This window comes from Patiria miniata, unplaced genomic scaffold (assembly GCF_015706575.1).
Source record: "Patiria miniata isolate m_02_andy unplaced genomic scaffold, ASM1570657v1 HiC_scaffold_19, whole genome shotgun sequence".
Classification (NCBI taxonomy): Eukaryota; Metazoa; Echinodermata; class Asteroidea; order Valvatida; family Asterinidae; genus Patiria; species Patiria miniata.
In genome coordinates this window covers 953,055-969,565 of record NW_024037057.1, presented here as the reverse complement: position 1 = coordinate 969,565, position 16,511 = coordinate 953,055, and the positions used below count along the sequence as shown (strand labels likewise).

The following is a 16,511-nucleotide window of genomic DNA, read 5'->3' as shown; positions in this document are numbered from 1 at the left end:
CCAGTTAAAATAATAATCTGTCTGATTGGTTCTTAAAAGGCATGTTTATCACTGCCATGTGGTTTGAAGACACCTGGAAATAGGATTATTAAATTCCAATAGCATGTATTATTGTACTGTTCATACATTGCCATCACGTATTTCCCCAAGTATATTGCAAATGCGGAGGTGTTTGTTTTGGGCACATGTTTGTTTATGCTAATGAGATGTCATATAAGACAAATTCTACTGCATATGATAATTGATTTATGTAAAAATGTTGACTTTTGGGTCTTTACTTAAGTCAGGTCTGTTAATTGTTTTATTTGCTCGTTATTTAATTCTTATGTAAGTACAATAAATACTGCTTTCCTGTGCAATGTGACTTTCACTTTAACTATGTGGACGGTTGTTGTGTCTGCTTTAGCTGCCTTGTATAAAAATCACAGCAGCGCCCACGTGTGTCAGGAAATAGCATGAAAATTATAAATAGCTAAAGAAGACACTGTCTATATTTTAAAACAAAACGGCCTCCCAATTTTGTTCAAATAACTGCAGTAGCATGGATATCTGCCAAAACAGTGGCCAAACATTTTATTCAATTCCAGGGGACTACAAAACAGTACTTTTTTCATTACTAGTAAGCACATGAACCCACGCTCCTATAACCCGCTCTTTAGAAAATCCCGCCCATTGACAATCAATTTGTAATGCTTACAATTGTGGATGTTTAAACAAAATCTTGAATAGACTTGCCTCTGAATCTATCTATCATGTTTTCTATCCCCCATTCTGTCAGTTTGTCTGTAACATAGTTGTCCATGGGTCCAAAGATGTGATCAACTATGCAAGGGAGATTAAAGGGAGACACAATATTTGACAGTGGTTACACAATTTTAAATTTGCTGTGGACATAATAGTTTCACAAAACCTAAAATAGATTACACACAATGTGTTTAATCCAAGGCTATCCTAGCCACTATATCTAACCCCATGTGTACATGAGTTTTCCAACTGGTCAGAATTCCTCTGAAAAGGACCACATAGGATACATTATTTCAACCAAACTGGTAACTTTAATGAAGTCAGAACTGAGCTCTAAAGTAAAATTCGTTATTTGACCAAAAAAAATGAAATCAGAACCTATCAGAAAGCCTATCTATACTGAAATAACGCATACAAAAATTACTAAAGATATCCTACACTCTAGCCAGAACTTGGCAAGTTTATAAAACAAAGAAGCCTCTTCACCAAAAAATGGGGAAAAAAATCCTTAGTTGTTTCTGGCCAAACTCTGCCAACAAATCAAAAGCCAGAGACACTAATGTCCCAACTCTGCCCAACTGGTACTGGCCTCTGAAATTCAATCGAACATAGGGTAGTATATTAACCACAGTCCGAGACATTTTGTCCCAGGCTAGCATGGCTACTTTATTAACCACGACCCCAGAATTGATTACCCTACCATGTGTCTCCGGAATGTCCAACCCAGGCTTTGGCCCAAGGCCGAGGCCTGGAGGTCTGGCTGGGCCACGAGGCCCGAGGCTTGGGTGGGCCACGAGGCCTGGCTGGGCCAAAGAAAATCTCAACTCAACTTTTATACAAAAAACATCAGGAAAATAATCTATATTATAAACTCTCTGAGACAAGAGTTATTTAAGCAAAATAACATCCGAAGAAAAATCAAGAAATAAATCCGCAACCAGAACCAAAATATCGTCAATTTTGACCCAGAGTGTGGCCGTCACAATTAAAAAGTTGAACGATGAACAACTGACAAAACTGAAAAGAAAATTAACTTTCTTCAAGCCCAAAATATGAGACACAGTCTTGAAAACCAGTGAGAAAAAAGTCTAAGCTTTCTTCAAAGTACATCAACCTGCAAATTATGCCAAGATAAAATAAAATCTCTTGCTAAGGTACCAGAGAAAATTACTCGCTAAAACTAGGTGGTTCACCTTTTACCTTTACAAAATGGTCAAGTGACCACAGATGATAAATGTTCGAAATGCAAAACATACACAGATAATCTGTTTAAGTTGATACCATATAAAATGTAAACATATCCTACCTGAAAGGCAGAGGAAACAGTCAAAAGATGCAAGCAGTGGGATTGTCGAAGCATGGAGCAAGGAACACAGGTAGCAGTTTGGTAGTTTGAAATCGCATGTGTGCAGACAGTGCTGACCACTTCCATCCTCGTGGTTTCAGGAACATTCCACTTTTATACAGGGTCATTCCAGAGTAAATGCAGTAAATTAAATGTTTGACATCTTTGACAAACAGGACTGGAATTTTAATTCCTTGTTTGCCATTGAATCGCTTGTATTATTGACAGATTTTTTCATACAATTATATTACATTTTCCTTTGATATTCCTGTGAAAAGCTAGAACACTGCTCATCTTGCACCCCCAAAATAGTGGATTTGGTCCTACCGTGATTGGTTACCGGTCAACCAACCTATATCTGGCCACTTCAAGTCGACCACTGTTTTGGTTAAAACTAATAAGGACTGATATGTCTGAACAAATATATAAAAAAAGGATTGCTTCATTGCTGACCCAATGTGATTCGCTGCTTGACAATTAACCAACCCAATGGTTACGAATTGTGACCAATATCAACCAATAAGGATTGGTTCGTTGCTATAGACCAATGCCATTGGTTGCTTGACAACCAATCACATTTGTCACTTCACCAATGCAAAAGTTAAAAAATTGGTCGGATAACTGAACCAATATGATTAATTGCCGGAAATATTGGTCACATTTTACCAATGTACTGGTTAACGGATTTGGTTGGTGGCTCAGCCAATGTGGAAGTGATAAAATTGTTGCCGAGCGCAACCAAGGTATTGGTCACTTTTGACCAATGTATTGGTTAAATGTTTGGTTACTGCTCAACCAATGTGGTTGGTAGACCGTGGCCGAGCAACCAACATATTGGTCACCTTTGACCAATGTATTGGTTAAAGGATTGGCTTATTGCTCAACCAATGTGATTGGTCGAGCAACCAACATATTGGTCACTTTTGACCAATGGATTGGTTAAGGGATTGGTTTACTGCTCAACCAATGTAATTGGTTGAATTAACCAACACATTGGTTACTATTGACCAATATATTGGTTATGGATTGGCTTATTGCTCAACCAATGTGATTGGTTGCTGATCGACCAACATATTGGTTAGTATTGACCAATGTATTGGTTAAAGGATTGGTTTATTTAACAACCAATGTAATTGGTTGTCGAACAACCAACATATTGGTTACTATTGACCAATGTATTGGTTAAAGGATTGGTTTATAGCTCAACCAATGTGATTGGCTGCTGAGCAACCAACATCATTGGTTAGTATTGACCAATGTATTGGTTAAAAGATTGGTTTATTGCTCAACCGATGTAATTGGTTGTCGAACAACCAACACATTGGTTACTATTGACCAATGTATTGGTTAAAAGATTGGTTTATTGCTCAACCAATGTGATTGGGTGTCGAACAACCAACACATTGGTTACTATTGACCAATGTATTGGTTAAAAGATTGGTTTATTGCTCAACCAATGTGATTGGGTGTCGAACAACCAACACATTGGTTACTATTGACCAATGTATTGGTTAAAGGATTGGTTTATTGCCCAACCAATAAGATTGGTTGGTGGACAACCAACGTATTGGTCACTAGTTAACCAATATATTGGTTAGAAACAACCAATATGGGGTCAACCAATTAGATTGGTAGTTTTTTCAACCAATCCGTTTTTAGAGTGCACCATAATTAAAATGCCTCATAATGTGTTTCATTAAAGAATCTTTCTTACTTTCTCATATTAAATTTGAACCGTAGATAATCAAGACCCTGTCATCAAGTAAACCAAGTAAAGTAGCAATTTCGTATCTTTATCAATATCCTAGATAACCAAACACCACTATTACAATGCCCCACTGATGTGGAGGAATCTACCATAGATGGATCAGATATGGGCATGGCTAGCTGGTCACTTGCAACTGTGACTGACAACTCTGGCGTAGTGTCGACTCCTGTTGCCTCTCACACATCAGGACAAATGTTCACAATTGGTGTACACACTGTGGAGTTTACTGCCATGGACCCTCACCCTGATGACAACTTGGGACGATGCAACTTCACCGTCACAATCACTGGTATTGCTGTTCTTCAAAAGAACGTTTTCTTTTACTTACATGTCTTACTACTTATTTTCATCGAAACAATCAGAACGAACCTGAACAGACGTATTGTATTATACGATTTTGCTAAATATTTCAGAAGGGACATCAATTGCGAAGTAACTAATCCCAGAAATCAATACGCTGATGTCGAAAAAAATATCGGAATTATAATAATTAATAATTTACCAATGGTACGGATCGGCTATTATTTGTTCTCTCTCTCTCTAAGTCGGTAGACTAACCAAAACCCAGCAGATAATAAACATAATACGCAGTACTTCGCTGGTAACTCGGTCCATGGTGCCGACAGACAGACCTGGACTGCCTAACGACTTGAAATTTGTATCCATGCTGGAATTAGCTCTCTAAATTATCACATTGCGTTTACATTGGAAACGCCTTGTGGAAGGCGTTGTTTAAGTAAATTTAACACCCTTTTTAGCTTAAATGCGCCTATGTTTTGCATGGTTTAAAAAGTTGAACAATGTAAAACCGAGGGTTCGACGCGTTACTAACCTAAACATATTGATAACAATATCACATAAAGAATTGTGTTCGTTGTATTTTTTAAATTCATTTTTATCTCTTTAATTCAGATAATGAGTCTCCAGATTTCGATTCTTGTGAGAATGTAACTTTAGTTACCGAGTCGGATACAGATTACACAAGTACACTCCCAAGTACACCAACGTCAAATGACAATGTAGCTGCGAGTGTAGAATGTTCGGAAAACAAATCGTCTTGAAATTGGTGTTTACCAAGTGTTTTGATTGCTAGCGAATCTACGATCAATACCGCGCAGTGTGAGTTTGAAATATATGTAGTATGTATGTTCATATAGTTTCCCTGTCAAATCTCCTCCGTAGATAATCAAGCCCCTGTCATCTCCTGCCCACCCAATGGATCATTTCCAACCGACCCAGGCCAACCAAACGCCACGGTGATGTTTCCTAATGACTACGTCGCTTCAGACAACTCAGGAGACTTCCAAGTTATCGTCACGGAATTAAGTCCTAACTCCAGTGAGCCTAATGGAATGACGTGGACCGTCGGGGACGCTGTGGTATTAGGCATTGGTGATCACACCTTTTTCTACCTGGTTACAGATGCCACTGGAAATGAGGACTACTGCGCTTGGGATGTTGAAGTTTATGGTAAGATTCTTTCTAACTTTAGATTGCCAGAAAGCGGATGGATATCCAACCCTAGCTGAAAATCAATAAACTGACATCAGCTAATAAAACAGAGTTTAATTCGTAAATCCAAGTGAAACATATACTGATATACCAGATGCACAATTGTCTTCACTTATATTAATACTAATGTGCTTATCCACTTTATAAGTGAAAAACCTAAATAACGGACTTCAGCTGCACAAGACAAAGTTAGGAACCGAATCGCTATATCCAGGTGAAACAAGTGTTTCTGATATAACGGATGCACAACTGTCTTCACAGTAAAATATATTTAAACTTTCTAACATTAGATTGCTGGAAGATGGCTGAATATTCAGCCATTTATATGACAAGCGTGGACCGACATCAGCTAAATTAAACAGAGTTAGGAACTGTATTCATATATCCAGGTGAAACAGGTGTTTCTGATATCTCATATGTATGATTGCCTGCACAATATGAGCTTTTTTTCAAACAGTGTTCTAACCGACCTAATAAGGTTCAGTTCCAATTTCTTGTATTGTAAATATCTTAGATTACCACCCACCATAATTAAAATGCCTCATAATGTGTTTCATTAAAGAATCTTTCTTACTTTCTCATATTAAATTTGAACCGTAGATAATCAAGGCCCTGTCATCAAGTAAACCAAGTAAAGTAGCAATTTCGTATCTTTATCAATATCCTAGATAACCAACCACCACTGTTACAATGCCCCACTGATGTGGAGGAATCTACCATAGATGGATCAGATATGGGCATGGCTAGCTGGTCACTTGCAACTGTGACTGACAACTCTGGCGTAGTGTCGACTCCTGTTGCCTCTCACACATCAGGACAAATGTTCACAATTGGTGTACACACTGTGGAGTTTACTGCCATGGACCCTCACCCTGATGGCAACTTGGGACGATGCAACTTCACCGTCACAATCACTGGTATTGCTGTTCTTCAAAAGAACGTTTTCTTTTACTTACATGTCTTACTACTTATTTTCATCGAAACAATCAGAACGAACCTGAACAGACGTATTGTAATATACGATTTTGCTAAATATTTCAGAAGGGACATCAATTGCGAAGTAACTAATCCCAGAAATCGATACGCTGATGTCGAAAAAAATATCGGAATTATAATAATTAATAATTTACCAATGGTACGGATCGGCTATTATTTGTTCTCTCTCGGAAGCTGAACTTTTTAAATAAAATTTGCCCAAAAGATGTTTTCTAAGTCGGTAGACTAACCAAAACCCAGCAGATAATAAACATAATACGCAGTACTTCGCTGGTAACTCGGTCCATGGTGCCGACAGACAGACCTGGACTGCCTAACGACTTGAAATTTGTATCCATGCTGGAATTAGCTCTCTAAATTATCACATTGCGTTTACATTGGAAACGCCTTGTGGAAGGCGTTGTTTAAGTAAATTTAACACCCTTTTTAGCTTAAATGCGCCTATGTTTTGCATGGTTTAAAAAGTTGAACAATGTAAAACCGAGGGTTCGACGCGTTACTAACCTAAACATATTGATAACAATATCACATAAAGAATTGTGTTCGTTGTATTTTTTAAATTCATTTTTATCTCTTTAATTCAGATAATGAGTCTCCAGATTTCGATTCTTGTGAGAATGTAACTTTAGTTACCGAGTCGGATACAGATTACACAAGTACACTCCCAAGTACACCAACGTCAAATGACAATGTAGCAGCGAGTGTAGAATGTTCGGAAAACAAATCGTCTTGAAATTGGTGTTTACCAAGTGTTTTGATTGCTAGCGAATCTACGATCAATACCGCGCAGTGTGAGTTTGAAATATATGTAGTATGTATGTTCATATAGTTTCCCTGTCAAATCTCCTCCGTAGATAATCAAGCCCCTGTCATCTCCTGCCCACCCAATGGATCATTTCCAACCGACCCAGGCCAACCAAACGCCACGGTGATGTTTCCTAATGACTACGTCGCTTCAGACAACTCAGGAGACTTCCAAGTTATCGTCACGGAATTAAGTCCTAACTCCAGTGAGCCTAATGGAATGACGTGGACCGTCGGGGACGCTGTGGTATTAGGCATTGGTGATCACACCTTTTTCTACCTGGTTACAGATGCCACTGGAAATGAGGACTACTGCGCTTGGGATGTTGAAGTTTATGGTAAGATTCTTTCTAACTTTAGATTGCCAGAAAGCGGATGGATATCCAACCCTAGCTGAAAATCAATAAACTGACATCAGCTAATAAAACAGAGTTTAATTCGTAAATCCAAGTGAAACATATACTGATATACCAGATGCACAATTGTCTTCACTTATATTAATACTAATGTGCTTATCCACTTTATAAGTGAAAAACCTAAATAACGGACTTCAGCTGCACAAGACAAAGTTAGGAACCGAATCGCTATATCCAGGTGAAACAAGTGTTTCTGATATAACGGATGCACAACTGTCTTCACAGTAAAATATATTTAAACTTTCTAACATTAGATTGCTGGAAGATGGCTGAATATTCAGCCATTTATATGACAAGCGTGGACCGACATCAGCTAAATTAAACAGAGTTAGGAACTGTATTCATATATCCAGGTGAAACAGGTGTTTCTGATATCTCATATGTATGATTGCCTGCACAATATGAGCTTTTTTTCAAACAGTGTTCTAACCGACCTAATAAGGTTCAGTTCCAATTTCTTGTATTGTAAATATCTTAGATTACCACCCACCATAATTAAAATGCCTCATAATGTGTTTCATTAAAGAATCTTTCTTACTTTCTCATATTAAATTTGAACCGTAGATAATCAAGGCCCTGTCATCAAGTAAACCAAGTAAAGTAGCAATTTCGTATCTTTATCAATATCCTAGATAACCAACCACCACTGTTACAATGCCCCACTGATGTGGAGGAATCTACCATAGATGGATCAGATATGGGCATGGCTAGCTGGTCACTTGCAACTGTGACTGACAACTCTGGCGTAGTGTCGACTCCTGTTGCCTCTCACACATCAGGACAAATGTTCACAATTGGTGTACACACTGTGGAGTTTACTGCCATGGACCCTCACCCTGATGGCAACTTGGGACGATGCAACTTCACCGTCACAATCACTGGTATTGCTGTTCTTCAAAAGAACGTTTTCTTTTACTTACATGTCTTACTACTTATTTTCATCGAAACAATCAGAACGAACCTGAACAGACGTATTGTAATATACGATTTTGCTAAATATTTCAGAAGGGACATCAATTGCGAAGTAACTAATCCCAGAAATCGATACGCTGATGTCGAAAAAAATATCGGAATTATAATAATTAATAATTTACCAATGGTACGGATCGGCTATTATTTGTTCTCTCTCGGAAGCTGAACTTTTTAAATAAAATTTGCCCAAAAGATGTTTTCTAAGTCGGTAGACTAACCAAAACCCAGCAGATAATAAACATAATACGCAGTACTTCGCTGGTAACTCGGTCCATGGTGCCGACAGACAGACCTGGACTGCCTAACGACTTGAAATTTGTATCCATGCTGGAATTAGCTCTCTAAATTATCACATTGCGTTTACATTGGAAACGCCTTGTGGAAGGCGTTGTTTAAGTAAATTTAACACCCTTTTTAGCTTAAATGCGCCTATGTTTTGCATGGTTTAAAAAGTTGAACAATGTAAAACCGAGGGTTCGACGCGTTACTAACCTAAACATATTGATAACAATATCACATAAAGAATTGTGTTCGTTGTATTTTTTAAATTCATTTTTATCTCTTTAATTCAGATAATGAGTCTCCAGATTTCGATTCTTGTGAGAATGTAACTTTAGTTACCGAGTCGGATACAGATTACACAAGTACACTCCCAAGTACACCAACGTCAAATGACAATGTAGCAGCGAGTGTAGAATGTTCGGAAAACAAATCGTCTTGAAATTGGTGTTTACCAAGTGTTTTGATTGCTAGCGAATCTACGATCAATACCGCGCAGTGTGAGTTTGAAATATATGTAGTATGTATGTTCATATAGTTTCCCTGTCAAATCTCCTCCGTAGATAATCAAGCCCCTGTCATCTCCTGCCCACCCAATGGATCATTTCCAACCGACCCAGGCCAACCAAACGCCACGGTGATGTTTCCTAATGACTACGTCGCTTCAGACAACTCAGGAGACTTCCAAGTTATCGTCACGGAATTAAGTCCTAACTCCAGTGAGCCTAATGGAATGACGTGGACCGTCGGGGACGCTGTGGTATTAGGCATTGGTGATCACACCTTTTTCTACCTGGTTACAGATGCCACTGGAAATGAGGACTACTGCGCTTGGGATGTTGAAGTTTATGGTAAGATTCTTTCTAACTTGAGATTGCCAGAAAGCGGATGGATATCCAACCCTAGCTGAAAATCAATAAACTGACATTAACTAATAAAACAGAGTTTAATTCGTAAATCCAAGTGAAACATATACTGATATACCAGATGCACAATTGTCTTCACTTATATTAATACTAATGTGCTTATCCACTTTATAAGTGAAAAACCTAAATAACGGACTTCAGCTGCACAAGACAAAGTTAGGAACCGAATCGCTATATCCAGGTGAAACAAGTGTTTCTGATATAACGGATGCACAACTGTCTTCACAGTGAAATATATTTAAACTTTCTAACATTAGATTGCTGGAAGATGGCTGAATATTCAGCCATTTATATGACAAGCGTGGACCGACATCAGCTAAATTAAACAGAGTTAGGAACTGTATTCATATATCCAGGTGAAACAGGTGTTTCTGATATCTCATATGTATGATTGCCTGCACAATATGAGCTTTTTTTCAAACAGTGTTCTAACCGACCTAATAAGGTTCGGTTCCAATTTCTTGTATTGTAAATATCTTAGATTACCACCCACCATAATTAAAATGCCTCATAATGTGTTTCATTAAAGAATCTTTCTTACTTTCTCATATTAAATTTGAACCGTAGATAATCAAGACCCTGTCATCAAGTAAACCAAGTAAAGTAGCAATTTTGTATTTTTATCAATATCCTAGATAACCAACCACCACTATTACAATGCCCCACTGATGTGGAGGAATCTACCATAGATGGATCAGATATGGGCATGGCTAGCTGGTCACTTGCAACTGTGACTGACAACTCTGGCGTAGTGTCGACTCCTGTTGCCTCTCACACATCAGGACAAATGTTCACAATTGGTGTACACACTGTGGAGTTTACTGCCATGGACCCTCACCCTGATGGCAACTTGGGACGATGCAACTTCACCGTCACAATCACTGGTATTGCTGTTCTTCAAAAGAACGTTTTCTTTTACTTACATGTCTTACTACTTATTTTCATCGAAACAATCAGAACGAACCTGAACAGACGTATTGTATTATACGATTTTGCTAAATATTTCAGAAGGGACATCAATTGCGAAGTAACTAATCCCAGAAATCAATACGCTGATGTCGAAAAAAATATCGGAATTATAATAATTAATAATTTACCAATGGTACGGATCGGCTATTATTTGTTCTCTCTCGGAAGCTGAACTTTTTAAATAAAATTAACCCAAAAGATGTTTTCTAAGTCGGTAGACTAACCAAAACCCAGCAGATAATAAACATAATACGCAGTACTTCGCTGGTAACTCGGTCCATGGTGCCGACAGACAGACCTGGACTGCCTAACGACTTGAAATTTGTATCCATGCTGGAATTAGCTCTCTAAATTATCACATTGCGTTTACATTGGAAACGCCTTGTGGAAGGCGTTGTTTAAGTAAATTTAACACCCTTTTTAGCTTAAATGCGCCTATGTTTTGCATGGTTTAAAAAGTTGAACAATGTAAAACCGAGGGTTCGACGCGTTACTAACCTAAACATATTGATAACAATATCACATAAAGAATTGTGTTCGTTGTATTTTTTAAATTCATTTTTATCTCTTTAATTCAGATAATGAGTCTCCAGATTTCGATTCTTGTGAGAATGTAACTTTAGTTACCGAGTCGGATACAGATTACACAAGTACACTCCCAAGTACACCAACGTCAAATGACAATGTAGCAGCGAGTGTAGAATGTTCGGAAAACAAATCGTCTTGAAATTGGTGTTTACCAAGTGTTTTGATTGCTAGCGAATCTACGATCAATACCGCGCAGTGTGAGTTTGAAATATATGTAGTATGTATGTTCATATAGTTTCCCTGTCAAATCTCCTCCGTAGATAATCAAGCCCCTGTCATCTCCTGCCCACCCAATGGATCATTTCCAACCGACCCAGGCCAACCAAACGCCACGGTGATGTTTCCTAATGACTACGTCGCTTCAGACAACTCAGGAGACTTCCAAGTTATCGTCACGGAATTAAGTCCTAACTCCAGTGAGCCTAATGGAATGACGTGGACCGTCGGGGACGCTGTGGTATTAGGCATTGGTGATCACAACTTTTTCTACCTGGTTACAGATGCCACTGGAAATGAGGACTACTGCGCTTGGGATGTTGAAGTTTATGGTAAGATTCTTTCTAACTTTAGATTGCCAGAAAGCGGATGGATATCCAACCCTAGCTGAAAATCAATAAACTGACATCAGCTAATAAAACAGAGTTTAATTCGTAAATCCAAGTGAAACATATACTGATATACCAGATGCACAATTGTCTTCACTTATATTAATACTAATGTGCTTATCCACTTTATAAGTGAAAAACCTAAATAACGGACTTCAGCTGCACAAGACAAAGTTAGGAACCGAATCGCTATATCCAAGTGAAACAAGTGTTTCTGATATAACGGATGCACAACTGTCTTCACAGTAAAATATATTTAAACTTTCTAACATTAGATTGCTGGAAGATGGCTGAATATTCAGCCATTTATATGACAAGCGTGGACCGACATCAGCTAAATTAAACAGAGTTAGGAACTGTATTCATATATCCAGGTGAAACAGGTGTTTCTGATATCTCATATGTATGATTGCCTGCACAATATGAGCTTTTTTTCAAACAGTGTTCTAACCGACCTAATAAGGTTCAGTTCCAATTTCTTGTATTGTAAATATCTTAGATTACCACCCACCATAATTAAAATGCCTCATAATGTGTTTCATTAAAGAATCTTTCTTACTTTCTCATATTAAATTTGAACCGTAGATAATCAAGACCCTGTCATCAAGTAAACCAAGTAAAGTAGCAATTTCGTATCTTTATCAATATCCTAGATAACCAACCACCACTGTTACAATGCCCCACTGATGTGGAGGAATCTACCATAGATGGATCAGATATGGGCATGGCTAGCTGGTCACTTGCAACTGTGACTGACAACTCTGGCGTAGTGTCGACTCCTGTTGCCTCTCACACATCAGGACAAATGTTCACAATTGGTGTACACACTGTGGAGTTTACTGCCATGGACCCTCACCCTGATGGCAACTTGGGACGATGCAACTTCACCGTCACAATCACTGGTATTGCTGTTCTTCAAAAGAACGTTTTCTTTTACTTACATGTCTTACTACTTATTTTCATCGAAACAATCAGAACAAACCTGAACAGACGTATTGTAATATACGATTTTGCTAAATATTTCAGAAGGGACATCAATTGCGAAGTAACTAATCCCAGAAATCAATACGCTGATGTCGAAAAAAATATCGGAATTATAATAATTAATAATTTACCAATGGTACGGATCGGCTATTATTTGTTCTCTCTCGGAAGCTGAACTTTTTAAATAAAATTTGCCCAAAAGATGTTTTCTAAGTCGGTAGACTAACCAAAACCCAGCAGATAATAAACATAATACGCAGTACTTCGCTGGTAACTCGGTCCATGGTGCCGACAGACAGACCTGGACTGCCTAACGACTTGAAATTTGTATCCATGCTGGAATTAGCTCTCTAAATTATCACATTGCGTTTACATTGGAAACGCCTTGTGGAAGGCGTTGTTTAAGTAAATTTAACACCCTTTTTAGCTTAAATGCGCCTATGTTTTGCATGGTTTAAAAAGTTGAACAATGTAAAACCGAGGGTTCGACGCGTTACTAACCTAAACATATTGATAACAATATCACATAAAGAATTGTGTTCGTTGTATTTTTTAAATTCATTTTTATCTCTTTAATTCAGATAATGAGTCTCCAGATTTCGATTCTTGTGAGAATGTAACTTTAGTTACCGAGTCGGATACAGATTACACAAGTACACTCCCAAGTACACCAACGTCAAATGACAATGTAGCAGCGAGTGTAGAATGTTCGGAAAACAAATCGTCTTGAAATTGGTGTTTACCAAGTGTTTTGATTGCTAGCGAATCTACGATCAATACCGCGCAGTGTGAGTTTGAAATATATGTAGTATGTATGTTCATATAGTTTCCCTGTCAAATCTCCTCCGTAGATAATCAAGCCCCTGTCATCTCCTGCCCACCCAATGGATCATTTCCAACCGACCCAGGCCAACCAAACGCCACGGTGATGTTTCCTAATGACTACGTCGCTTCAGACAACTCAGGAGACTTCCAAGTTATCGTCACGGAATTAAGTCCTAACTCCAGTGAGCCTAATGGAATGACGTGGACCGTCGGGGACGCTGTGGTATTAGGCATTGGTGATCACACCTTTTTCTACCTGGTTACAGATGCCACTGGAAATGAGGACTACTGCGCTTGGGATGTTGAAGTTTATGGTAAGATTCTTTCTAACTTGAGATTGCCAGAAAGCGGATGGATATCCAACCCTAGCTGAAAATCAATAAACTGACATCAGCTAATAAAACAGAGTTTAATTCGTAAATCCAAGTGAAACATATACTGATATACCAGATGCACAATTGTCTTCACTTATATTAATACTAATGTGCTTATCCACTTTATAAGTGAAAAACCTAAATAACGGACTTCAGCTGCACAAGACAAAGTTAGGAACCGAATCGCTATATCCAGGTGAAACAAGTGTTTCTGATATAACGGATGCACAACTGTCTTCACAGTAAAATATATTTAAACTTTCTAACATTAGATTGCTGGAAGATGGCTGAATATTCAGCCATTTATATGACAAGCGTGGACCGACATCAGCTAAATTAAACAGAGTTAGGAACTGTATTCATATATCCAGGTGAAACAGGTGTTTCTGATATCTCATATGTATGATTGCCTGCACAATATGAGCTTTTTTTCAAACAGTGTTCTAACCGACCTAATAAGGTTCGGTTCCAATTTCTTGTATTGTAAATATCTTAGATTACCACCCACCATAATTAAAATGCCTCATAATGTGTTTCATTAAAGAATCTTTCTTACTTTCTCATATTAAATTTGAACCGTAGATAATCAAGACCCTGTCATCAAGTAAACCAAGTAAAGTAGCAATTTTGTATTTTTATCAATATCCTAGATAACCAACCACCACTATTACAATGCCCCACTGATGTGGAGGAATCTACCATAGATGGATCAGATATGGGCATGGCTAGCTGGTCACTTGCAACTGTGACTGACAACTCTGGCGTAGTGTCGACTCCTGTTGCCTCTCACACATCAGGACAAATGTTCACAATTGGTGTACACACTGTGGAGTTTACTGCCATGGACCCTCACCCTGATGGCAACTTGGGACGATGCAACTTCACCGTCACAATCACTGGTATTGCTGTTCTTCAAAAGAACGTTTTCTTTTACTTACATGTCTTACTACTTATTTTCATCGAAACAATCAGAACGAACCTGAACAGACGTATTGTATTATACGATTTTGCTAAATATTTCAGAAGGGACATCAATTGCGAAGTAACTAATCCCAGAAATCAATACGCTGATGTCGAAAAAAATATCGGAATTATAATAATTAATAATTTACCAATGGTACGGATCGGCTATTATTTGTTCTCTCTCGGAAGCTGAACTTTTTAAATAAAATTTGCCCAAAAGATGTTTTCTAAGTCGGTAGACTAACCAAAACCCAGCAGATAATAAACATAATACGCAGTACTTCGCTGGTAACTCGGTCCATGGTGCCGACAGACAGACCTGGACTGCCTAACGACTTGAAATTTGTATCCATGCTGGAATTAGCTCTCTAAATCATCACATTGCGTTTACATTGGAAACGCCTTGTGGAAGGCGTTGTTTAAGTAAATTTAACACCCTTTTTAGCTTAAATGCGCCTATGTTTTGCATGGTTTAAGAAGTTGAACAATGTAAAACCGAGGGTTCGACGCGTTACTAACCTAAACATATTGATAACAATATCACATAAAGAATTGTGTTCGTTGTATTTTTTAAATTCATTTTTATCTCTTTAATTCAGATAATGAGTCTCCAGATTTCGATTCTTGTGAGAATGTAACTTTAGTTACCGAGTCGGATACAGATTACACAAGTACACTCCCAAGTACACCAACGTCAAATGACAATGTAGCAGCGAGTGTAGAATGTTCGGAAAACAAATCGTCTTGAAATTGGTGTTTACCAAGTGTTTTGATTGCTAGCGAATCTACGATCAATACCGCGCAGTGTGAGTTTGAAATATATGTAGTATGTATGTTCATATAGTTTCCCTGTCAAATCTCCTCCGTAGATAATCAAGCCCCTGTCATCTCCTGCCCACCCAATGGATCATTTCCAACCGACCCAGGCCAACCAAACGCCACGGTGATGTTTCCTAATGACTACGTCGCTTCAGACAACTCAGGAGACTTCCAAGTTATCGTCACGGAATTAAGTCCTAACTCCAGTGAGCCTAATGGAATGACGTGGACCGTCGGGGACGCTGTGGTATTAGGCATTGGTGATCACACCTTTTTCTACCTGGTTACAGATGCCACTGGAAATGAGGACTACTGCGCTTGGGATGTTGAAGTTTATGGTAAGATTCTTTCTAACTTTAGATTGCCAGAAAGCGGATGGATATCCAACCCTAGCTGAAAATCAATAAACTGACATCAGCTAATAAAACAGAGTTTAATTCGTAAATCCAAGTGAAACATATACTGATATACCAGATGCACAATTGTCTTCACTTATATTAATACTAATGTGCTTATCCACTTTATAAGTGAAAAACCTAAATAACGGACTTCAGCTGCACAAGACAGAGTTAGGAACCGAATCGCTATATCCAGGTGAAACAAGTGTTTCTGATATAACGGA

At 38.2% G+C, this 16,511-nt stretch overlaps 1 protein-coding gene across 1 annotated transcript in view; it reads left to right on the top strand.

Moving 5' to 3' along the window:
* The window catches only part of LOC119725992 (hyalin-like), a 46,541-nt gene that overhangs the window by 23,037 nt on the left and 6,993 nt on the right, over positions 1 to 16,511 (top strand). The window contains exons 4-15 of the mRNA XM_038197612.1: positions 3,898 to 4,146; positions 5,040 to 5,327; positions 6,038 to 6,286; positions 7,220 to 7,507; positions 8,218 to 8,466; positions 9,400 to 9,687; positions 10,398 to 10,646; positions 11,580 to 11,867; positions 12,578 to 12,826; positions 13,760 to 14,047; positions 14,758 to 15,006; positions 15,940 to 16,227. Coding sequence (XP_038053540.1) covers positions 3,898 to 4,146; positions 5,040 to 5,327; positions 6,038 to 6,286; positions 7,220 to 7,507; positions 8,218 to 8,466; positions 9,400 to 9,687; positions 10,398 to 10,646; positions 11,580 to 11,867; positions 12,578 to 12,826; positions 13,760 to 14,047; positions 14,758 to 15,006; positions 15,940 to 16,227 — 3,222 coding nt within the window. The remainder of the gene's footprint in view (positions 1 to 3,897; positions 4,147 to 5,039; positions 5,328 to 6,037; positions 6,287 to 7,219; positions 7,508 to 8,217; positions 8,467 to 9,399; positions 9,688 to 10,397; positions 10,647 to 11,579; positions 11,868 to 12,577; positions 12,827 to 13,759; positions 14,048 to 14,757; positions 15,007 to 15,939; positions 16,228 to 16,511) is intronic.